General features: G+C 43.4%; 1 protein-coding gene across 2 annotated transcripts in view; it reads right to left on the bottom strand.

The window, feature by feature from the left end:
• Positions 1-22716, bottom strand: part of OLFML1 (olfactomedin like 1) — a 30841-nt gene extending 8125 nt beyond the window's left edge. Inside the window, exons 1-3 of one of the 2 annotated variants that reach the window (XM_016190257.2) lie at positions 22445-22716; positions 22151-22363; positions 15549-15837 (exon numbers count right to left, since the gene is read on the bottom strand). In XM_016190257.2, coding sequence (XP_016045743.1) covers positions 15549-15837; positions 22151-22264 — 403 coding nt within the window. In that variant the 5' untranslated portion in view covers positions 22265-22363; positions 22445-22716. Of the gene's footprint in view, positions 1-15548; positions 15838-17106; positions 17192-22150; positions 22364-22444 lie in introns of those variants that run through there. The other variant, XM_060176975.1, reaches the window with a different exon arrangement.
• Between the last annotated feature and the right edge of the window lie 2996 nt (positions 22717-25712).

Here is a 25712-nt window from a genome sequence, read left to right as displayed (position 1 = left end):
CAGGGACATGGTGCAGTGGGAACGCTGAGCCTGATGTGCCCAGAGAGGAGCAAATAAAGGCAGTGGAGGTGACTCGGTGGAGAGTACAGGACTTGTATATATGAGACCCTGGGTTTGATCCCTGGGACCACACATGTGCTCTAAAATCTCTGTCTTGTAAAATAAATAAATTAAAAATATTTAAACTAGAAGGTTGGGCAGTGGCATGCTGGGTTAAGCGTACATAGTATGAAGGGCTAGGACCCACACAAGGATTCTTCACCTTCGGGCGGGGGGGGGGGGTGTCACTTTACAAGCGGTGAAGCAGGTCTGCAGCTGTCACTCTTTCTCTCCCCTTCTCTGTCTACCCCTCCTCTCTCAATTTCTCTATGTCCTATCCAACAACAGCAATAATAATAACAACAGTAACAACAACAGGAAAAATAAATGGCCACTACTCCTTGAGAGTAGTGGACTCATAGTGCAGGCACTCAGCCCCAGTGATAACCCTGGAGGCAATACATAAGTGAATCCAATAAGTAAGTAATTAATTAAAAACAAAGGCAGACCTGGCCAGATAAGCTTGCTTGGCTAGTGTACCTGCTTTGCCATGTACATCGCCCAGGTCTGAGCCTGACTCCCACAGCACTGCAGAAAGCTTTGGTGCTGCCTCCATCTCTTTCTGTCTGGGAAAAAAAAAAAAAGGCAACCAAGAGAGGTGAATCTCTAGTGAGGACAAAAGTGATAAACAGACCTGGCGAAGGATCCTCTGGGGCCTAACCATAGACTGATTACTTTTCCATCGCTTTGAGGGGAAAGCCATCAGGCTTACAGTCCAGCTACAATGGGACTATGTATATGGAATAAACTGTTCTAATGTCTCACTCATATGAATATGCTCATTAAAATACAGCAGAGGGCTAGGGAATAGCTCATTAGGAGGGATGTGTGCATCACCACAACAGGAACCCTGGGGTTAATGCCCAGCACTATACAGAAGCACAGAGCAGGGCCAGGTGGTGGCACAGTTGGTTAAGCACACCTGTTACCATGCATGAGGATCTGGGTTCAAGCTTCCAGTCGCACCTGAAGCAGGAAGCTTCACAAGTAATGAAGCGGTGATGCAGGTCTCTCTCTCTCTCTCTCTTTCTCTATCATCCCCTTACACCCTAGTTTCATTCTGTCTCTGTCCAGCAAAGAGAGAGAGAGAGAAGAGAGAGAGGAGAGAGAGAGAGAGAGAACACCATGGTGGTCTGGGAGGTGGTGCGCTGGACTCTCAAGCGTGAGGTCCTGAGTTCAATCCCTGGCAGCACATGTTCCAGAGTGATGTCTGGTTCTTCTTCTCTCTCCTATCTTTCTCATTAATAAATAAACAAAATCTTTTTTAAAAAGAAGAAGAAAAGAAAGAGAAGCATGGTGGGCAGAACCGAGGGAATTCCATTATGGTGGGGCCTGCTGTTTTATCGTCTCTCCTCTTTTCTCTCGTTCCCTCTCCTTCCACCTAACAGCATAAAAATATATGGGTGGGGGTGCTAGACAGAGCTGACTGAGCAAGGGCTGTGCATGGCCTAGGGCTGAGCCCCAGCACCACACGGGAGTGCCATGATATGGAGGGCAGGTCTGGTCCTATGGTGTCTCTCTCTCCCTCTCTCTCTCCCTCTCCCTCTCCCTCTTTCTCGTTTAATGAAAGTAAGTTAGTGACCCAGGAGTTTCCACAGTAGATAAAACACTGGGCTCTCAAGCGTGGAGTCTGGAGTTTGAACTCTGGCACTGTATATACCAGAGTCTCTCCCTGCCATTTACTCTCACTCTCACCTCTCTCCCCACATCTCTCTATCATTAATATATATTTTTCTTTTTTTATTTATAAAAAGGAAACATTGACAAAACCATAGGATAAGAGGGGTACAACTCCACAAATTCAGTCTAGAAGCAGTGAAATTGGGCATTTGTAAGGCTCTAACTCTGCAAGAGAAAAAACAAAGCAAAACAAAGGCCAGAGAGGCCTCTCAGGAATAGTATCCATGCAAGAGACCCTCAGTTCATTCCCAGGCGCTGTATAAAATACAACAGCAACTAATACAACCATTCTTCTTTCACCTTTTGTGCAGAGTCTTTGGAGAAGTAATAAAATAAGGGAGTATAGGGAGTGCTGATAGATGGGTTTGATTATGGAAGCACAGTTCTATGGAAAAAGACGCTCAGAATTCTCCCCATGAGCTTTCTTCTGCTCCTTAGAATGCTTCCTTTGTGGAGGATCAGGAATGAGGCGACAGAGACCAGAGTGGTCTCACTCTGCTTCTCTCTGCATCTTCCAAAAGCCCCTTTATGAATTCAGTTTTATATCCCCAGACTCATGAGAAGGGACTTAGGCTGGATGTTTCCTGTTGTTTCTTCAGGATGAACATTCTATCATTTTTATAAAGTATTCTTCTTTTGGAATCTGGGGAGAATATGGTTTCAGAGTAAAAGGGTAAGTGAAAATACCCTGCTGTGCTTTTCTTGAGAGGAGATAATTAGCAGGAAAGAACCTTTGAGGAAAGATGGGAAATAAATTTAGTCTTTGAACCCAGCCAAGAGGCAAATAATTTAACTGAGACAAAGACATGCAAGGTTCCACCTGCAAACTAGAGAATTAAAAAAAGAAAAAAAAGAGTGCCATTTACCCTCAGGCAACAGTGCAGACAACCAATTAGGGTAGAATTTGCCCCAAGGCTTCACAGTAAATTAATTCATAGGCAAGTGTTACTTATATGAAGCTTAAAACTTACTTTCCCCTTATTTAAGAGCGATACTCTCCAAACCTGATTTGGCACATCCCTCTATAAGGGAGCAATTCAGTAGGAGCTATGTTTTAGCAATATCTATTTGGTTATAGGTGGAGAATGAACTGTGGTGGATGGGTTAGGGGACGAGGACACTCAAGAAACAGATTCAAGAAAGATAATAAGGAGCCTGATCGTGTTTTAGGAGCTGATTACATGGGGGAGGGGAGTGTTCAAGCTGGTAAACTAGACTCCAGGGTGGAGGTGATAACAACAGAGTCACCTTGCTTGTGAAGAAGAGCCATGAATTCATGAAAAAGAAGAGAATTCCTGATGATCCAGGAGTATTTTGACTGCCCCTTGGAATCCTGTTATTAAACTTGGCTCCTTCAACCACCTCGACTGTACTCATATTACCAATACCTATAGTTATAGGAATAATGGTCAGCCCATATCTGTGGCCTTGGGAGAACTATTGCAGTTTCCAATGGAGGGAATGGGGGACACAGAACTCTGGTGGTGGGAATGGTGTGGAATCATATCCCTGTTATCTCATAATTGTGAAAATCAATATTAAATTACTAATAAAATAGAAGAAAAAAGAGTACTTATCAAATAGCAAATACAGTGTTAGATATAGGTGTGACAGAAATGACAGCTCTCAGATGAGCAGTAAAAGTAGGTCCTCAAATATCACTGCACTGTTATAGCTTCAATGAGGGAAAAATTAATAATCAGTTTTCAGCAAGAGTCTCTGTCAGTATAGAGCTTGCGTGTCCTCCCCATGCCAGCTGGGTTTTTCTCTAGGTATCCCAGTTTCCTCCAGCACTCACCTAGTTCTCTGCTTTCATACGCAATTTGCACAACGAGAAGCTGATATTCAGTGTTGCCATGAACCGAATCAGGCAATCCCAGATGAGCTTTTCAGTATGCAGATTCCATAGGAGAGCGGCGAAATGGCATTAACATGAGGTGATCGCAGACACAGCAAGAAGACCGGAGGTCTTATTACTTGCCACTGGCGATTCTCAGGGAAAGGTGGGCTCTGGATTCAGACTTGCTTTGGCCCAAAGAATGTAAAAATGATCTTTTTTTTTTTTCCCCAGACATCTGCCTCCATCATGAAAATAAGTTTAAATATTATGTTAGGTATAGGCATGACAGAACAAGATTTTTTCATGATCAAAGGCCACCTGGAGGACAACCAAGTTACCAACCTGAGACCATCCTTAACTAGCATCCCAGGGGCAACATTCTAGTCTCTGCAGAGATGAGGGAACACAGGAGATCTCGAAACTTTACATCAGGCTCAACCTGACGCTGTTGACTGGCTACAGAAGAAGGGCAAACGCTAGAAGAAGAAGCTGAGAGCAGTCCTGGCTGGCCAGGCCACCCAATGTGCAGCTGCCCTGGAGACGTTGGCCAAATCATCAGTGATGGCTATTTGAACGCACTCAGTTTCAGAGTAACCTGCGTTACTGTTTTGCTTACTTGAGAGAAAAGAGGAAAAAGGAAGGACATTTGGGAGAAGTAATAAGCATAGGTATAACTTAGCAAGGAAGTGAAGTGAAGGTAGGCCCATAGAAACAAATGAAAATGGGAAATATATATATATATATTAGTATGACCTGGGGGAACTATTACAGTTTCCAATGAAGGGAATGGGGACACAGAACTCTGGTGGTGGGAAAGGTGTAGAATTATACCCTTATTATCTTAGAATTCTGTAAATCAATATTAAATTACTACTACTACCAAACACACACACACACACACACACACACACACACACACACCAGAGGCCTGCAATGCAGCATCATTGTGGTAACAGATAATTGATGCTGGGTGGAGATAAGAAGGCTGTTAGCAGTGGAAGCTGAGATGAATCTAATGTGTTTAGGGGATACTGTGTCCTCCTGGAGGCAGAAGGACCATGAGGGGAAGTTGTGTAAAACGCTCTGAGCCACAGTTTTTTTCACCAAAAAAAAAAAACAAAAAAAAAAAACAATCATGTAGTGTCTGTCAGCAAGGTTATCATGGGCACTGGGCAAGGCTACTGGGTTTACCACAGGCCCTAGCAAACAGTTGCCTCTACTTCTGAATAAACGGCTCCTCAAGGTATGAAAACATTGATTTCTACTCTGTTCCTGGCCTGGTGGTAGACTTGGAGAACACAGCATGAATAATGCAGCAATGTACAAAGCACATTCTCTGTTTTCAGAACGGCAGACCAGACACAACACAGAGCAGCTGGCACATGGCACAGGCAGTAGAGGCACAACACAGAGCTGAGAAATATTCAAAGCTGCTGCGTTCAGCTGTTGGTTTGTTATGTGCTTTTACCAGCACAGTAAACGTAATAAATACAGTACATGCACTATTCATGGCTTAGGAACATCTAATCCTCAGGATTGCTTTAGGAGAGAATAATGAAACAGACTATCTGAAGAAAGCAAGGTGTGCTGGGGGAGTTACTTCAGCCTGGTTAAGTACCAACTTGCATGTCCAAAGCCCCAGGGCTTGCAGGTTCAATTCTGAACATCACCATATGCTTCTTCTTCTTCTAGCATTTGCCCTTCTTCCGTAGCCAGTCAACCATATGCTAAAGCAGTGTTTTAGATCCCACTCGCCTCCTATCCCACACACTCTCTTTCATAATAAAAACTTTTAAAAATAAAGACATCTAGACAAGTGACTGTAAGTGATTTGTTTGTTTGTTTGTTTGTTATTTTCAGGGAGTTGTTTTCCCCTGTAGACTCTGGTTGCTAATGAAAGACAGTAAAGCCCCAAGGCATTGTATTCTGTATGGTAACCCTGGGACCAAGTCAGGAGGAAGCCTGGAGAGAGACTGGGGGAAAAGGTTCTAGTAGAAATCAGCACTAGAGATATTGAGAGCCCTATAGATGGAAAGAATACATTGGAGATAATAAGAAGGAAGCAGCAACTGGACGTGGAGGCTGTTCAGAAGGTCAAAGGCTCCTGAGATCTGCAGCGCAGGAAAGTGTTGGTCTGCTTCTAAATTCTGCTTCTAAGACCCCTTCTGTTTCATTGGTTTAATCCCCCCTGCTTAACACTGTATTCTAGTTACATGACCACTGTTAACTAAGCACCGCCCTGCCTCCAGGGCATTGGTTTAATCCTCACTGTTTTGCATGCTTTTTCCTTCTCCCCACCCCCTATCCTACGTACATCCTCTTTGGACCTGACTCTTCCGCCTCAGGATATATAAGGACAGGATTGTGATTAGAGATAGCTTAGATTGTTCTGCGTTCCGCATGAATAAAGACTGAACTGCGTACCACTCAGCCATGAGTCCCTGGTCGTCTCTCTCTCCCGCCCGCGAAGCTAGCCCGGCAGGAAAGTGTGAGTGAAACTCTTTGGATAACTGAGAAAGGGGGTGTGGGGTGGTGGAAGCAGAGGAATTTTATTGTTTGAAAGCAAATGAACAAGGGGCAGAGGGCAGATAGCATGATGGTTATGCAAAGAGACTCTTACGTCTGAGGCTCCCAAGTCCCAGGTCAATCCCTACACCACCATAAGCCAGAGTTGAGCAGTGCTCTGGTAAAAGAAGTAAATAAATAAATAAATAAATAAATAAATAAATAAATAAGGTGCTTGGGGGCCAGGTGATGGTGCACCTGGTTAAACGCTCACACTACAGTGTACAAGGACTTGGGTTCAAGCCCCTGTTCCCCACTTGCAGAGGGAAAGCTTCAGGAGTGGTGAAGCAGGGCTGCAGGTGTCTCTCTGTCTCTCTCTCTCTATCTCCTCTTTCAATTTCTCTCTGTCTCTATCCACTAATAAATAAATAAATAAATAAATAAATAAATAAATAAATAAATGGGAGCCAGGTGGTGGCACACCTGGTTGAGTGTTGTGTTACCATGCACAAGGACCCCGGTTCAAGCCCCCAGTCCTTACCTGCTTTGTGAATGATCAAGCAGTGCTGCAGGTGTGTATCTCCCCCTACCTACTTGACTTTTGACTGGCTCTAATAAATAAAGATGATACTTCAAAAAAAATTTTTTTAACCTTATTGGATAGAGACAGCCAGAAATTGAGAAGAGGGGGAGATAGAGAGACACCTGCAGCCCTGCTTCACCACTCACAAAGCTTTCCCCCTGCAGATGGGGACCAGGGGCTTGAACCTGGGTCCTTGTGCACCGTAACATGCCCTCAACGATAATACTTTAAAAAAAAAAAAAAGCAAATGAAGAAAAGGCAGGTAATTAAAAACCCAGGATACAAAAAAAGAGAAAATGTAACCTTTGGGAGCCAGAGTCTGAACAAATGATTTAAACCAACCTGTTTATGCACAGAATTATTTTTAAATAATCCAGGGTTGCTGGAGTGCTCTTCATATAAGTTCCACAGTGAGATAAGAAACAGCTGACCATCTGGTCAGGCATCTAGTCTCAGGGTGAAGGCTCCCACTGTGAGTGTCTCTGCACAGGCCAGGAGAAATCTCTCACTTTTTTGTACTGTCAGTTACCCGCTATGCCAATCTTCTCTCTCTTCTGTGGCTTGAATGACCTTCTTAATATCTCTACCTGTGGTCCAGGAGGTGGTACAGTGGATAAGGTATTGGACTCTCAAGCATGAGGCTCTGAGTTCAGTCCCAGCAGCACATGTACCAGAGTGATATCTAATTCTTTCTCTTCTCCCATTTTTCTCATAAATAAATAAATAAAACCTTTAAAAAAGAAAAAGAAAAAACCCTCTACCTGAGGGCTGGAGAGATAGCATAATGGCTATACGAAAGACTCTCATGCCTGAGGTTCTAAACTCCCAGGTTCAGTCCCCCACACTACCATAAGCCAGAGCTGAAGAACAGTGCTCTGGTCTCTCCTCTCTCTCTCTCTCTCTCTCTCTCTCTCTGATAGAATAAATACATATTAAAAGAAAAAAACTTCTTCTTGAACCTGATATGCACATGCCCCCCACCATTAAGCCCAGTGGGAAAAGATCCAGCGGGTCTCAACTCAGATCAATCAGCTGTGAAACCTTGGCAAAGTTGCTAATCCTGTCAGCCCCTTGAGTTCCTCATCTATAAAATGGGGACAATAACTTGGATCCACCTGCACTTCAGATTTCAGGCTCAGAGAAAAAAAACCAAAAAAAACTAGTATAGCCACAGGCCCTTTGGAATATAACTAAAATATGCCTACTAGCTAGCTACAAAACGGAGACCCCCCAACTCTTCATCTGCACTATTCCACCCTTTAGGTTCATGATTAATCAACAACTTGTTTGGCTTTATGTTAATTCTCTTTTCAGCCACCAAGTTCCAGATGCTACCATGATGCCAAACAGACTTCCCTGGACAGAAGACCCCACCAATGTGTCCTGGAGCTCTGATTCCCGAGAGCCCCACCCCAATTAGGGAAAGAGAGAGACAGGTTGGGAGTATGGATCGACTGTCAACGCCCATGTTCAGCGGGGAAGCAGTTACAGAAGCCAGACCTTCCACCTTCTGCATCCCACAATGACCTTGGATCCATACTCCCAAAGGGTTAAGGAATAGGAAAGCTATCAGGGGAGGGGGTGGGATAGGGAGTTCTGGTGGTGGAAATTGTGTAGAGTTGTATTCCTCTTATCCTATGATTTTGTCAATGTTTCCTTTTATAAATAAAAAAGGTAATATTATCATTAAGGATCATATATGAAAATATACTCCAGTAACACCCTATTTTAATAAAAAATTATCATATCTTAAAAAAGTGGAGTGTAATTGTAATTGTAATACCTCCTTGTATTTTTACATAATTTCCATTGTAAAAATTAGATGCTATTAACCAATACAATAAGTTAAATACTTACTTACCTGGTAGATAATATAGACTCAGTAAGTATTAGTTATTATTATTTTCATTCCCAACAGTTTGAAATTGTGAAGTAGCCTAGCACAAAGAAGTTTAGTCATGTCTGGCTCATTCATCTCCACCCTCCAACTTGCTCCTCCACCTGAGATCTACTGAACACTAAGGCTGGTTGCAGGCATTATTCACATGCTATTCCATTTGTTTCAAGTGTACAATATGCCTCATCTAATTAATTCTTTATAAAATTTTATTATTTTATTTATTGGATAGAGACAGAGAAATCCAGAGTGAAGGGGAGAGAGAGAGAGGGAGAGAGAGAGAGAAAGAGAGAGAAACCCTGCTTCATCACTCGTGAAGCTTTCCCCTTGCAAGTGGGGGCTGGGGTTTGAACCTAGATCCTTGTGCATTACAACATGTACACTCAGCCAGGTGCACCACCACCTGCCCCCCCGCCCCCATTTAATGAATTCTTTTGACTAGAGTGTTGTCTTAGTGGCAGAGCACAAGGTTTGCATGCTTGAGGTCCTGAGTTCAATCCCTGGCATCGCCTATACCAGAGTGGTGCACTGGTTCTCTCTTCCAATTTCTCTCCCATTAAATATAGAAATGAACATTTTAAAGCCAATTTGTTCTTTTGCAATATTAACACCAGGCTTGAGGGTCACATCCCAGTTTTCTTTTCTAAAAAGAGAGAGAGAGAGGGAGAAAGAGAGAGAGAGAGAGGGAGGGAGAGAAAAGAGCTGAACTGAGCAGCTCTGGTTTATGGTAGGACAGGGGATTGAACCTGGAACTCAAGAGCCTCAGGCCATTACACTATCTACCCCCCCACCCCCACTTCCCAGATTTTTCGGTAGCTCCATCTCCATGGCAACCCTGACCTTCCCCCCCCCCCCACTTGAGAGGAGCCATCTGTTACCCTGGGTTCCTTTTAGGTAGCGTCCTTATTGGCTTTAAACCTTGTTTTAACATTTTATTTCATTTATTTGATAGGATAGAGAGAAACTGAGAGGGGAGAGGAAGGTAGTAAGGAGAAGAGAATAAAAAGAGAGAGAAAGGAAGATGGAGAGGGAGAGGGAGAGGCAGAGGGAGAGAGATCTGCAGCACGGCTTTATCATTTGTGAAGTTTACTCCTACAGGTGGGGACTGGGGGGCTTGAACCAGGGTCCTTGAGCATGCTAATGTGTGCACTCAAGCAGGTGTGCCACTGCCCAGTCCCTTCAGCTGTATACTTTTAAAAAATATACATTTTATTTATTTACTTTTAATTTACTGGATAGAGACTGAGAGAAATGGAAATGGAAGGGGGAGATAAGAGAGGGAAAGAGGGAGACACTTCCAGCCCTGCTTCACCACTTGTGAAGCTTTCCCCCTGCAGGTTGGGACTAGGAGCTTGAACCCACGTCCTTGCACATTGTAACATGTGTGTTCAACATGAGTGGGCCACCACTCAGTCCCTTTAGCCATATATACCCTTCCCCTCCAATTTTTTTTCTATTTTTATTTGAGAAGAGAGAAATTGAGAGGAAGAGCAGAAGATAGGGAGAGAGAAAGAGAGACAACTGCAGATGTGCTTTACCACTTGTGAAGCATCCCCCTGCAGGTGGGGACTGGAGGCTCAAATGTGGTCCTTGAGCATGCTAATGTGTGAACTCAACCAGGTGTGCCACCGCCCAGTTCCTTTGGCTCTATACTTCTTGAGGACAGGGATATTATGTTATTCAATGTTCCATCTCTAAAGACTGGCACAGTGTCAACACATACCTGGAATTCAGGTATATTTACACACTTGTTGACTGCTCTAATAATAGGTGAGTTACAAGAGAATAAATTCATGTTCAATCTACCAGGAACCAGAAGGCATTCACTTAAACGACTTTAAGCTCTTTTAAGTTCTGTAGTAATGGAACTGGCGTATCACTGGTCTGCCTGATGGAGAAACAAGAGTTTGTGCTATGTGGCTAGGCCTTTCTGGACCCAGCACAGTGCCCTACAAGCCTCTTGTGAAGACAGCACAGAGGAAGCTGAACACATGCCACTGAAGTTGCTGATTCCACGGCTACAGCAGCTTCAGAGCAGAGAGAGAGGGAAGACAAGCACTCTCACACTCCACTGCACTTACATGTCAGTCCCCTCCTTTATGGCAAATATATCTGCTATAAATTATAGTTATATAAGCTCTTAATGTTTTGTTCCACTCATTACCACCTAATGGTAATGGACCTTGAAAGCTGGCACACAGACATGTTTTATTCGGCTTCCAGTGGGTTTTTTATTTGCTTATTTGTTTTGTTTTTAATAGTTTTGAATGGGATTTCAACTACTTGAATGTATCCCATAGGCATTTAAATTTGCAGCAACAGACTTTTTCTTGCAAATAGGATCCAACAAAAGGTATGAGTAATTTAATTCAACAGGGAGAAGCTTACATGGGGTGACTTGCATGCACCCTTTCAAGAAGAAGAACTGTAGTAAAATAGGGAATAAAATAAAATCTACTCTAAAGGCTTCATTTGATTGGAGATTTTTTAAAAAATATTTATTTTATTTATTTATTCCCTTTTGTTGCCCTTGTTGTCTTTGGAGATTTTTTTCTTTGCAAGCTACTTACAAGTTAAAAATGCATTAGTGGGGCCTGCCTGGTTAAGCGCACATGATAGAATGCACAAGGACTCAGGTTCAAGCCCCTGGTTTGCTTTACAGGTGGTGAAGCAGTGTTGTAGGTGTCTATCTCTCTCCCTTTCTATCAACCCCTTACCAGTCAATTTCTGGCCATTTCTATTCAATAATAAATAAAGATAATACAAAAAAATACATTAACATTCTTGTCTACACAAAAATGTATCCTATGAAATTTGTCAAAGGATGTTATATTAGTTGAATAAATGCTTAGTCTGGTTATCTGAGAGGTAATGGTGCTTTGCCATAAAATGCCAATTACAAACCACCTCTTTTATACTAGTTATAGAATCAAAGATGTGCAATGAATTTTCAACACATGTTAGATTGTACTCAATTTACTCACTTCATTCTAAAGTGTGTGTGTGTGTGTGTGTGTGTTTATGCACATGTGTGTATGCACACTTGTGTAAAAGCTAAAATTCAGGGAGTCAGGTGGTAGCACAGTGGGTTGAGTGTACATGGTGTAAATTGCAAGGACCAGCGTAAGTTCCGGGTTCGAGCCCCTGGCTCCCCACCTGCAGGGGAGTCCTTCACAGGCTATGAAGCAAGTCTGCAGGTGTCTATCTTTCTCTCCCCCCTCTGTCTTCCCCTCCTCTCTCCATTTCTCTCTGTCCTATCTAAGGACGACATCAATAACAACAACAATAATACTACAACAACAAGGGCAACAAAGGGGAAAATAAATAAATAAATATAAAAAAATTTTTTTTAAAAAGCTAAAATTCAAAAAACTGAGGCTGAGAGATGGCTCACCCAGTACAGTACATATTCTACTATGTTCAGAGAGCTGGGTTTGAACCCAGGGCCACCACACAAGCACCTATATAGGGAAGGTGTCACAGGTGATGGAGCTGTGCTGTAATGTCATTCATTATCTTATTGTTTAAAAAAACAGTTAACTAGGGAGTGAAGGAATTGTGCAACAGCTTGTGTCACGATATAAGATACACTATATGTAAATAGCAGTGAATGGCATAAATCATGGTGAGGTCTTGTATGATACAGCAAATCCTAACCATGGAATTTTCAAAGTCAACCAAATTCCTTAATAGCTTGGTTACAATAATAACTATCTATTGCCTTCTTAAACTCCAAGACAGCAGGAACCAGTCCCATTCTCTATAAAACCCATATTTTTCCCAGTCCTGGAAACTCTGGGGCATGGCATGTCTTCCTGCATGCTTCTCTTGACCCAGACCATTGAATACTGCATCAGCTGAGCTCAACCAAATCAATACAACCAGTACCACCTCGACACGTTTCACTTCAGATTGTGTCCAGAGACACCAGGCATGGAATGTAAACCCTTCAGCTCCAACACTCTGGTGAGACTATTCCTAGCTCATAGGACTCCTCAATTCCATATTGGGTGGTGCACCTCCTAACAAATCAACAGAAGCTAGATATAGATCTAGCTTGAGATCTATATCTAGGGCCCATGAGAGAGAACACATGTGCACATGTATTCATAAATTAGGGGAAAATATACAACTTAAAGCAAAAGTATATAATAGTTTGCAGTGACCCCAAACAGTAAGCAAGTAGAAAGACCTTTTAAAAAAGACACTATAAAGTGATACTTATATACTTTTCCCATATTTGGGAGCTACTCTGTGCTCTGATCCAGCTTTCTAGTCCTATCTCCAACTCTGACACCATCTCCCCAGACAATACCTTGAGTCCACTTGCATGTCAGCTGTCAGGCTCAGGCAAAAACTAGTAAAGTCATGGGTCCCTCCTTGGAATATACCTAAAATAGACCTACTAGCTTTTTCCAAAATGGAGATCCCAAAAACTCATCTGCTATATTTTTGCATTTACATTCTTGACTATTAAACCATTTGTTCTGCTTTATATCTTAATGCTTTTTCAGCCACCAAGTTGCAGATGCTACCATGATGCCAACCTGACTTCTCCAGACAGAGGACCTCACCAATGTGCCCAGAGGACCCTCACCTCTCCAGAGTCCCGCCCCACTAGGGAAAGAGAGAGACAGGCTGAGAGTATGGATCCACCTGCCAACGTCCATGTCCAGCAGAGAAGCAATTACGAAAGCCAGACTTTCCACCCTCTGTACCCCATAATGACTCTGGCATATGGAACTCTGGTGGTAAAAATTGTGTAGATCTGTACCCCTCTTATCTTACGGTCTTGTCATTATTTTTTTATTGACAAGCATTTCTTCCCATCTTTCCCATCACACATAAAAACAAAAATCCCAGGGAAGTATGATGACTCATCTTTCTTATGAATTTTCACTTTTAATAATCAGCTGCCAACCCATATGGATTCTAGCTCTCAATGGCTCTTCTCATCTCACTGACACTTCACTGTAGACATCATTATATGTTGCCCAAGTGGTTGTAGTTTCCCCAGAATGGTCTCCTCTCTCTTGTCTTGTCCTCTTCCTTTATGTCCTGGCCTGCTTAAAATGCCTATAGTTTCTCTAGACAACTGCATCCTTCTTAGCTTAGGATGCAAGGTCTTGTATTCTTAGAGTCCTACCTGAATCTCCATCCTGCTTCTCGGCCCTCAACTGCTCCAGATGAGTGTGCAGACCTCCCTGTCAGTGGCGAAACCCTCAGGGCCTGGTAAGCTGTACCCTCCCCTGAAGTGTACCCTCCTCATTTTCCTCTAAGTTTCTTGTCTAGAATTCCAACCAGGCATTACTTCATTTAGGAAGGACCTTAATATGATCGTTGGAGTTATAAGGATTTCATCGAGAAGACAAGCGGATGACATGTGGTTTATGTCTTGTTTCCCTAATGGAGCAATTCACAGTTAGAATAGGAAGAATTAGCATAGAAATAAACTTTAGCAATGAAAAGGCTCAAAACAAAACAAACTTTGAGCAAGAGGCTGTGTCTCCCTCACGGGTGCAATAAAATGAACTTATACACACACACACACACACACACACACACACACACACACACAACTTTCCGAGAGTCAGGCGGTAGCGCAGCAGGTTAAGTGCACATGGCGCAAAGCACAAGGACCGGCTTAAGGGTGTCCATTGCAGCCCCTGGCTCTCCACCTGCAGGGGAGTCGCTTCACAGGTGGTGAAGCAGGTCTGCAGGTGTCTATCTTTCTCTCCCCCTCTCTGTCTTCCCCTCCTCTCTCCATTTCTCTCTGTCCTATCCAACAACAACAACATCAATAACAACAACAACAACAATAATAAAACAAGAAGGACAACAAAAGGAAATAATATTTAAAAAATTGTTAAAAAAAACTTTCCTTCTCATTTATGTTTTTCCTGCTTATGCTTGTTATTATCATTTGAGTTCCAACCCATTCTTACTGAGCTCAAAATGATCCTGAGAGACAAGACTGGAGAGAGATCGCTGGGATATCGTCACCCCACAGCACACACAAAAACGATCCACTGTGGCCTCCTACCCCGAGGGCTGGCCAAGTCCTTATCTAATTCTACACTATTTATTACCTGGCATGTTTGCAGCCACTACCTACTCCCAGGACATCAATTGGCCACTCTTCCTGGAAGGCTCTGGGGCCACACACCCCCATCAAACCAAAGTCTGTCAGAAGATACCCATCTTGGGCTGAGCCTGACACCACAGACAAGGCCTTCTACGGGGCCTGTAGGGATTCCCCGTGAAAGGAAAAGCTAATTTCTCCTAGGATTCCTCTCCAGCACAGGTAAATATTTCTTTTAAAATTTTATTTAGTTACTATTTATTGGATAGAGAAAGAGGGAAATGCAGAGGATGGGGAGAGAGCGAAAGAGGGATAGCTGCAGCACTGCTTATGAAGCTTCCTCCCTGCAGGTGGGGACTGGGGGGCTTGAACCAAGGTCCTGGAGCATTGTAACATGTGCGCTTAGCCAGGTGTGCCACCGCAACACCCATATATATATATTTATATCCTCCAGGGTTATTGCTGGGGCTTGGTATCTGCACTATAAATCCATTGCTCCTGGAGGCTATTTTTTCCCCTTTGATGCCCTTGTTGCTTTATCATTGTTATTATTATTGCTGCTGATATTGCTGTTGTTGTAGGATAGGGCAGAAAGAAATTGAGATAGGAGGGGAAGACAGAGAGAGGGAGAGAAAGATAGACACCTGTAGACCTGCTTCACCGCCTGTGAAGCGAACCTCCTGCAGGTGGGGAGCCGGGGGCTTGAACCAGCATCCTTGCACTTTGAGCCATGTGCACTTAACCTGCTGCACTACCACCTGGCCCCCAAAGTTAAATATATCTAATTCTCATACTCAGTCAGCTGCTAGCCGGGCTAAGGCTGTGTCACCAATGAGGGGCTCTAAAGACTCAGTTCTCTTACTTGCGTTCAGCAGAGTCCGGATCTTTTTATCTTCTTCAGCTTCCTGGAGGAGCTGTTCGGGCAGTGTCTTGTCCTCTGAGTTGATGCAGGCATCGGCCTCCCGCAGATACTCCAGGTAGTCAATCTCCCGCTGGGCACGCTCCACTCTCAGTGCCAGCTGGTTCACCGCACTCATGTACTCACTGGTGTAGGTCTGACATCTTCCAAGCATAACTGATATGTTTTTTGAGAATTCTTGGAAGTCTTGAATGTATGCCCTTGTTGCTAGGGTACATTTTTCCAGTCCTTGCTTTAATAAGAAAACAAATTACTAAGTTATTGCTAGCTATTTTAATCACTCAAGTAATATAAATTCTCACCTTTTATTGAAAAAAAATAAAGAGAATCAAAAAGGTGAAAGAGATCCAGAAGATGGCACAATGGATAAAGCACTGAACTCTGAAGCAGGAGATTCTGGATTTGATCCCTGGCATTGAATGTGCCAGAGCAATGCTCCCTCTCCCTCTCCCGCTCCTTCCCTTCCCCTGCCCCTCCCCCTTCTTCCCCCCTTCCTTTCCTTCTCCCTTTACCCCCTCCCTCTCATAATGAATTAATAAATACTTTTTATCGGGGAGTCGGGCTCCCTCAATATTTTTTAAAAAGAGAAAAGGGGAAAAGTTAAAAATTATCCACAATTCCTTAATTCTGAGTACCACTGATACGGTAATGTATCAGTTTTTGACAGTTTGCATTTAGTCATAAATACATTTTAATATGATTTTACTGTATTTTTGCTTTGTAATATACTTTAACTTGCTGATATCTTGTAAGCATGTTTCAACAATAATTGACCACAATTACATACCATAATTAAAATTTTTTAAAAAATATTTATTTATTCCCTTTTGTTGCCCTTGTTGTTTTATTGTTGTTATTGATGTCATTGTTGGATAGAACAGAGAGAAATGGAGAGAGGAGGGGAAGACACAAAGGGGGAGAGAAAGATAGACACCTGCAGACCTGCTTCACCACTTGTGAAGCGACTCCCCTGCAGGTGGGAAGCCGGAGGCTCAAACCGGGATCCTTTAGCCAGTCCTTGCGCTTTGCGCCACCTACGCTTAATCCGCGGCACTACCACCTGACTCCCTACATACCCTAGTTTTAAGGATATAATATTCTATTGAAGGGGCCAAGTGGTGGATATCTGGTGAGTGCACATATTACAATACACAAGGATCCAGGTTCGAGCCTCTGGTTCACCCCCTGTAGGGGGAAAACTTTGCAAGTGGTTAAGCAGTGTTGCAGGTGTTTCTCTCTCTCCCTCTCTATCATCCCCTTCCCTCTTGATTTCTGGTTGTCTCCATCCAATAAATAAATAAAGATAATTAAAACATTTTTTAAAAAAAAACTTAGAAAAATTCCATTGAATTGCTAGTCCAGCATTTATTAGACTCTTTGATGGAATTTATGTAGCTTTCAATATTTTCCATATTTAAGCGGTGCTCTCAGGGCCAGGCTGTAGCACAACCAGCTGAGTGTACACCCTTCACAAGGGCCAGATGAAGCCCCTGGTTCCCACCTGCAGGAGAGAAGCTTCATGAGTAGAGATGCAGTGCTAGAAGTGTCTCTCTTTCTCCTCCTACATCTTCTCTTCCTCTCAATTTCTTTCTGTCAAAATAAATAAATAAATAACATTACAAAAATCTATTTGGTTAAAGCCCCCGGCTCCCCACCTGCAGGTGAGTCGCTTCACAAGCAGTGAAGCAGGTCTGCAGGTGTCTTTCTCTCCCCCTCTCTATCTCCCCTCCTCTCTCCATTTCTCTGTTCTATTCAATAACAACATCAGTGGCAACAAGAACAATAATGGCAATAACAAGGGTGGCAACAAAATAGGAAAAATTGTCCTCCAGGAGCAGTGGATTCATAGTGCAGGCACTGAGCCCCAGCATTATTGGAGGCAACGCAAAAAAAAAAAGAGTGGGAGATAGCTAATGATTATGTAAACAGATTCATGCCTGAGGCTCTGACGTCTCAGGTTCAATTCCCTGTACCACCATAAACTAGAGCTGAGCAGTCCTATGATAAAAAAAAAAATCTGTTCAAGATTTTCAATAATTAAAAAAGTGATGTTGAATAAAAAAAGCCTTTGCATTTGCATCTTTGTACACTTAAATAGTCATTGTACTAAGATCAATTTTCAGAAGCAAGCTTCATCCCAGCACCAGGCACAGGGCCTAGTACAGAGCAGTATCTCAGTACCTGACACTGGATGAAAGAACCAAGGAATAAAGAATGGAAATGGGAGGGTCCGGGCAGTGGCGCACCTAGATAAGAGCACATAGTACTAAGCGCAGGGATCCAGGTTCAAACCCCTGGCTCCCCACCTGCAGTGAAGCAGGTCTGCAGGTGTCTATCTTTCTCTCTCCTCCTCTTTCTTCCCCACTCCTCAATTTCTCTCTGTCCTATCCCATAAAATGGAGGGGAAAAAAAAAGGAAAAAAAGGAAATGTGATTGCTGGATCAAAGAGTGCACAGACCCAAAGCTCATTTGGCAGTTTACCAAAGAGTTCTCCATAAAAATAAATACATTTATTTATTTATTTTGTCAGAGGAAAAAACCAGAGTACACCCAGCTCTGTCATACTGGGTGCCAGGGTTTGAAACTGGATGTCAGAGACTGAATCTAGGGCTACAGGTATGGCAGCCCTGTTTGCTACTGATATCTCCCCATCCCAGAAACTATAAGAATTTAGACTGCAAATATCAATGTCTTAGAATGTTCACTTTGTCCCACTCATCAACAGAAGTTGAGTAAGAAGATCTGAAAGAGAAACTAAAAGCAGGACCTGATCAAATTGTAAGTAGGGCACCAAAGTAAAAACCCTGTGGTGAGGGGTAGACATGCAGCTTCCTGGGCCAGTGGGGGGTGGGGGTGGGTGGGAGGGATGGGTCACAGTCTTTTGGTGGTGGGAATGGTGTTTATGTACACTCCTAGCAAAATGTAGACATATAAATCAGTAGTTAATTAATATGAGAGGGGGAAAATCAGTTGATTGTCTCAAAGTTTCTCAAAACACAAACTGAATCTTTTTAATATATAGGCTGTGTATTTGATATGCGGACTCTCTCAAAAGCCTAGACCAAGTAGATTAGAAGCATCCAATAGCACAGCTATATACAAGATACTGGATACTGTACAGCAAACCATAACAAAAGGACTTTTCAAAGTTAACCCAATTACCAAATAATGTGATGATAACATTAACTATCGATTGTTTTTGAACCCTAAGACAGCAGGAACCTCACATCTCCACTATAGAGCCCCTACTTCCCCCAGTCCTGGAACCCTTGGACAGGGCTCACTTTCGCATATGCGTCTCCCAATCCAAACCAAATAATATTGCATCCGCCGATCACAACCTAACCAACGCAACGATTGCCACCTCAACATGCTTCACCTCAGACTGTGTCCAGAGACTTCACGTGTGGAATGACAACCCTTCAGCTTCATTACTCGGGTGAGACCTTTCCTTTTATAGTACACTCTAATTTCATCTCGGGTAGTTCACTTTCTAACAAAGTCCCATAACCTAGATATACACCAGTTTCTGTGAGAGAGAGCTTATGTGCACACGTATCCATAAACTACTGCAAAATATATACCTGAAAGCAGAAGTACATTAGAGTTTGCAGTGAGTACCTCCCTAACACTTCCTCTCCACTATTTCAAGCTTGGGATCCATGATTGCTCAACAAATTGTTTGGCTTCGTATGTTAACTCTCTTTTCAATCACCAGGTTCCAGATGCCACCAGGATGCTGGCCAGGCTTCCCTGGATTGAAGACCCCACCAATGTGTCCTGGAGCTCAGCTTCCCAGGAGACCCACCCTACTAGGGAAAGAGAGAGGCAGACTGGGAGCATGGACCGACCAGTCAACGCCCATGTTCATCAGGGAAGCAATTACAGAAGCCAGACCTTCCACCTTCTGCAACCCTCAACGACCCTGGGTCCATGCTCCCAGAGGTATAGAGAATGGGAAAGCTATCAGGGGAGGGGGTGGGTTATGGAGATTGGGTGGTGGGAATTGTGTGGAGTTGTACCCCTCCTACTTATGTTTTTGTTCATTAATCCTTTCTTAAATAAAAAATTTTAAAAAAAGATTTTAAAAAAGAGAAAAATAGTTGTATAAAAAAAAAAAGAATGTTCACTTTGAAGAAAATGAGAGAAGAGGAGAAAGAGAGCGAGTATAGGGAGAGGGAGGTAGGAGGGCTGTGGCGAGGGAGAATGAGGAAGACAAGAACAGTTGTGAAGTGTCTTCACAGGCCACAGGGCACTGACACCTGGGACTTGGCTTTTTTTATCCTGGGTGGAAAAATATGCAAATCACATTCTCATCATCTTCAAATCTATATTCACAGCTATCAAAGTATTTGTACAATTTTTCTTTCTAATTTTATTTTGTAAGTATTTTTAAAAAATTAATTAATTTATTTATCATTGCGCAGAGACAGAGAGAAATTAGAGGGGAGGGGGACCTGAGGGTGGGGAGACAGCCACACCTGCAAGCCTACTTCAGCACTCATGAAGCTTTCCCCTGCAGGAGGGGATTAGGGGCTTGAACCTGGATCCTTGAGCACTGTAATGCGTGTGCTTAATCAGGCGCACCACTGCCTGGCCCTTCTAATTTTCTTATTATATAGGATAGAGAAAAATTGAGAGGAGGATGTCATAGAGAAGGGGCAAGATAGACATCTGCAGACCTGCTTCACTGTTTCTGAAGCATCCCCTCTGTAGGTGGGGATTGGGGGTTTGAACTCAGGTCCTTGCACTTGGTAATAGGTGCAATGCCACCCGCAAACATTGGTTTGTATTTTCTACCCTTGTCTCAGATGACTCCCAAGGTGTTGAGGAAAACTCAGTACTTTAGAGAGTTGACTGGAGCTATTCCCAGGCAAGTTGGTGCTAAATGTGGAGGGATGTGACTGAGCCCAATTTTGACACTTCTTTGCAGGTGATAGTGGAGAGGCGGAGCCTGGAGAGAGAGCAAGGGAAGAAGCAGCAGTAAGAAGCTACCAGCCTGAGAACACTCCATGCACAGCCTCTAAGCCTTGTTGTGTTGACTAATCAACAGTGAAAAAAAAAAATTACATCCAGCTGGCTCAGTAGAATTATTTTACCCTATTATCAGATGAGCAAATAATTTAGAGTTGAGTTTTGGGGAAAAATCTAGAAGATAAATATTGGAGGTGAGAGTGTCTTTGAAAGAAGATGAATAATGCATCAAAATTTAATTTGTTCAAAAGTAAGGTGACTGATTAAACACCAGGTTTTCTATGTAAATCAGGGGAGGGTTTACATTTACCCCAGGAAGCCTGTATAGGGTGCAAAAAAAATTTTTTTTTTGCACATTTTAATGAGGTGGCAGCTTCAGCATATGGAGATAAGGGTCAAGACATTTTCTTTTTGTTTAGCACTGCTGATATCTGTTCCTTTCTAAATCCAGTCCAGTTTGGCCAAAGGAGCTAAGACAGCATCTTGGTATAACAGTATCATATGTTTTTTTTTTAGAGTGACCTAACAGTTTAATGTACAAAGAAAAGTTGACATCCCTTATCATTCTCATATACAGATAGTAAAACATGAAATGATCAGCATATTAATTTTATTTTAAAATATATTTTATTTGTTTTATTTTAATTAGATACTTAAAGAAAGAGAGAGATGGGAAAGGAGAGTAGATATCAGAGTATTGCTAACTTTTGCCTTCTGATGGTAGTGTAGTGGATTGAACCTGGGATTTTTGGAGCCTCAGGCATAGTCTTTTTGCATAATCACCACTTTATTTTTCGTTTTGAAGAAACTGAACTATAGGGGCTGTGTGATGGCACACCTGGTTGAGCTCACAGGTTACAATGCATAAGAACCCAGGTTCGAGCCCCTGGTCCCCAAGTGCAGGGGGAAAGCTTTGTGAGTGGTAAAGCAGTGCTGCAGATGTCTCTCTGTTGCTCTTTCTCTCTATCTCCCCCTTTCCTTTCGACTTCTCACTGTCTCTATCCAATAAATAAGTAAAGATAATAAAAATTAAAAAGAAAGAAGCTGAACTATAAAGACAGCAGTAACTAACGCAGTGGACTTGCCTATCTGAGGTCCCAGAGGCCCCAAAAGTCAATGCCTGACACCACCATATGCCAGAGCTGAGCAGTACTCTGTTCTCTATTTCTCATGAGAATCAATAAATCTTAAAAAAAAAAAAAAAGGGAAATTGAACTATCCACTAACATGTTGGATTTTTTTACCCTCATGTTGGGCAAAATTCTAAATATGGATCAATCTATTAAATCTTCAAAATGTAGCCATAGGAGAGAAATTCCATGCTCATCCCCATCCTCCAGAGTAGAAAAGTGTTGGACCAGAGCACAAAGTAAAGTCCTGCCCGAGGTTGAGGTGGAGGGTGGGGGGCAGTGGTGTGATGTGAACTGGCCTCTGGAATACGTGCTCCAAATCACTGGACAATGTTGATTCTCCATGGGCACTGGAGCAATTACTTATCTTGGACAATTTGTAGCTAGGGAGGAGGATAAGAGGACTGTCCCCAGATCAGCAGCAGCACAGATGCCACCTACCTCCAAGACTTGAAAGCGCTGGTAGATGTAGTGCACCATGGCAGGGTCCTGGGCACCCAGTGGTGGGAGCAGGAAGGCTGGGAGCAGCAGCACCAGGAAAGCTGAAGCCCTCATTGTCCCACAAGCCACCCAAGGGCTCTCTCTCTCAGGCTGTGCTTCTCCAAGAGGAAGATGCAAGGATGCAGGGGGTGGCCTGCTACTTTCTAGCTGTGGCTGCAAAAAAAAAAAAAAAAAGACCCAAAAACCAGCCCCAGGACAAAGCTTGTTTGTGAGTCCTTAGGAGCGTGACCTCACCCTGAAGCTGGTGATCAAGTCCAGCTGTTGGTAAGCTGGTCCTGGAGGCCTTGCGGGCTCACTTGGGGCACAGGGGTCCCATATCCAGCATCTGTCCTCACATACCAACCCTCCCCAGGCGGTGGCACACCCTGTTCCCTGGTATGGATGAGTGGGCACCGGGGTGGGGCCAGTGAGGGCTTCTTCCCCCCTCCCCAGCTCTTTGCTTTGTACTTTTCCTTTCCCCCTCCCTAGTGGATTCTGCAGCCCAATCACAGGCCTGTCCCCAACACACGCCACCCCCACTTTCTCAAAGTTGGAATCTCAGTTTAGTTTCCTTTTCCCAGAAGTCCTGTAGGGAGACCCCACCCCTCCTCTAGACACTATGAGCCTGCAGCTCTTAAAGGCACAGCAAGGGAAAATGAAAACGTTGCTGTACCCCTGGCTTTGAACTGCCAGAGCATAGGACTCATCACCCCTTGGGGAGAGAAAGAAGTACAACGAGAGCTGACCAGTCTGAGGATTCACCTGAGATGAGTCTGCCTAAGAAGCCAGCACTAGTTATCCACACAGTGTGGCTTCCAGAGCCAAGCCACCACGAAGTGGAGCTTCTTTGTAAGGAGTTCTGTTCCTGGTGACAGAATCCCTTCACCTGGGCTGCAGACCAGCAGCAGTACATAAGACTCAACTCCCACAGGACTCAACTCTGATAAGGCCTGGTCCAGCTGAAGATAAATCATATGCCTAGGGCAAAGTGGCTAAAAGCCCTTTGACTTCATGCATCTCATCCTTTTCTTCAACAGTAAGTCCAGGATAGCCAGTGTTCTTTCTCAGCCTACCCAAGTGGGGACTGCTGCAGAAAGTATGGCGCGTGGATAGAACTGCCCAGGAGTGAGACATGGGTTTGCATTTAGTCCCCTTTGAGAGTCACTGGCCGTGAGAGAGATAGCTCACATGGTAGGGACTGTGTCTAGCCAGTAGCACAAGCTCAAGACTTGGTATCACAATGGAGTGTTACGGTCCTGGGGAAGTTCTGGTGTAGTGATGTCTCTTGTATCTCCTGTACTCTTCTCTCTCTCTCTCTCTCTCTCTGTCTCTTTCTCCAACCCAGCCCAAGAATGATGAAATAACACATACAGGAAGCCCATGTTCCACAAACAAGAAGAGTCACAGGGCAGGGAAAGATAGCATGCATAATGGTTATGCAAAGAGACTCTTGTGCTTGAGACTCCAAAGTCCCAAGTTCAATCCCCCACACCATCATAAGCCAGGGCTGAGCTCTGGTAAGAAAAAAATAAAAAGTCACTGAGGGGCTGGGTGGTGGTGCACCTGGTTGAGCGCATGTCACAAATATGCAAGGATCTAGGTTCAAGCCTCTGGCACCCACCTGTAGGGGGAAAGCTTTGTGAGGGGTGAAGCAGTGCTGCAGGTGTCTCTCTTTCTCCTTACCACCCCTTCCCTCTAGAATTTTGACTATCTCTATTCAATAAATAAAGATAATCAAAAAAAATTTAAAAAGTCACTGAAAGATTGAGTATTTTCCCATGTGGCACCAGTAGATGGTCCTATCTTCCACATGACTTTCGTCCCGAACAGTTTCTTCCCACCCCGCCACGGTAAACTTACAATGACTCTTCATTCTTAAGAACCAAACATCCTGTGTCCAAGAACCTTTTTTTTTCTAACTATTCCCCAAAGGGTTGAACTTAGACTGATCACTCCTTTTAAATACTCGTAAAGATATTGCCTAGTTCAGCCTTTTTCTCCAAGTGAAAAAGTTCTTTCAGAAATTTCTCATGGTTAACATTTTCACATTTTCTAAATTTTCTTTTCTTGTCTCCAGAGTTGTTGCTGGGGCTTGGTGTCTGCACTATGAATCCACTGCTCCTGTGACCATTTTTTTTTTCCTCATTATTGTTGTTGTTGGATAGGACAGAAAACTGAGAGAGGAGAGAAAGACAGAGAGGGAGAGACACCTGCAGACCTACTTCACCGCTTATGAAGCAGACCCCCACCTCCCGCTTGCCGACGCTGTTGGGGAGCTGGGGACTTGAACTGGGATCCTTGTGCTTTGTACTACGTGTGCTTAAACCAGTGTGCTACCGCCCTGCCTCCAGGCTGGCATTTTCTACTATAGTCTTATGCTAAGATTCTCTGGTTGGTTTACTTCACAGCACTTAAAAGTTTCAAACAACGAAGCTGCAAAATAAAATAGGTAAGAGCTGAATGCAGGAAAACTCTATTACAATGGACTATTTTTGTTTGTTTTGCCTCCAGGGCTTATCATAACTTGAGAAGTGGGTGATTCTACTGCTCATGGTGGAGTCTTCTCTTCCACCACAGTTCTCTAAGGTTGTAGAAATGGGCCAACCATCATCTCTACAACGGTCTGTCTTCATTTATCCATAATTGCCCCCTTTTTCTGCTGATTCAATCCTCTCTTCCCCTCCAAGCCACTCATGACATAATTACATCCATATGTCCCTCTCTTTTTCCTTCTCTCTCTCTGGGTGCTGATGGAGCTGAAGTTCAGACCCCTCTTATCTTCTTCCTCCTATAACTCCTCCCCTGCTGGGAGTATGGGTCAAAGTTGTTTGGGGGCCACAGAAGTTATGAGTTCTGTTTGCTACCTTCTTTACTGGTGGTTCTTTTGTTGCTGTGCATCCATATTCCCCATTCTGCCCCCAATTTCTAGAGCCTTCTCTGTTCCCTGTACTCTCCACAAAATTGAAAGGTGCTGGCCAATGCCTGGAAGTCTGTGATGAAGAGGCTGCCTTCTTGAAGAGACAGAACCCAACTTGACAGAATTCCACCTGGATCACTAGAGTTAATATTTTAGATTTGAACGGGATAGCTCCTCTGTTTTTTTCTTCTCTATTTTCCTATTTCTTTCTTTCACCCACCAATACTGCCTCTTCCAGACTCTAATGGCTCTTTGCCTTAGTGTTACCCTCCAGTCTTGTAGCACTTTACAAGTAATTGCATTGCTTCCTTCCTGAGTGCTTGGAGCAGCTTCAGACTCCCAGTTTTTGTCTCTTTAGATAAAGCATTGTCTGATTTCATGCCAGAGGGAAAGTTTTTTTATAATGTGACCTTAGCCAACCCCTCCAGTTTCAGCTCTTATCATTCTGCACCTTCAATCTGCACTAGAGTCATATCTAATTGCCCTAATGAAACTTAATGTCATCTTGTCTTTTCCTCTGTAGGTCCCCCAGAAGAGGATATTTCTCCCGTTTGGGACCAGTGAACTCTTATTCATCCTTCATAGCTTCCTACCAACTCCTCGCTT

This window comes from Erinaceus europaeus, chromosome 17 (assembly GCF_950295315.1).
Source record: "Erinaceus europaeus chromosome 17, mEriEur2.1, whole genome shotgun sequence".
In the NCBI taxonomy this organism is placed as follows: Eukaryota; Metazoa; Chordata; class Mammalia; order Eulipotyphla; family Erinaceidae; genus Erinaceus; species Erinaceus europaeus.
The sequence above is the reverse complement of the archived record's forward strand: the minus strand, read 5'-3'. Positions and strand labels throughout refer to the sequence as shown.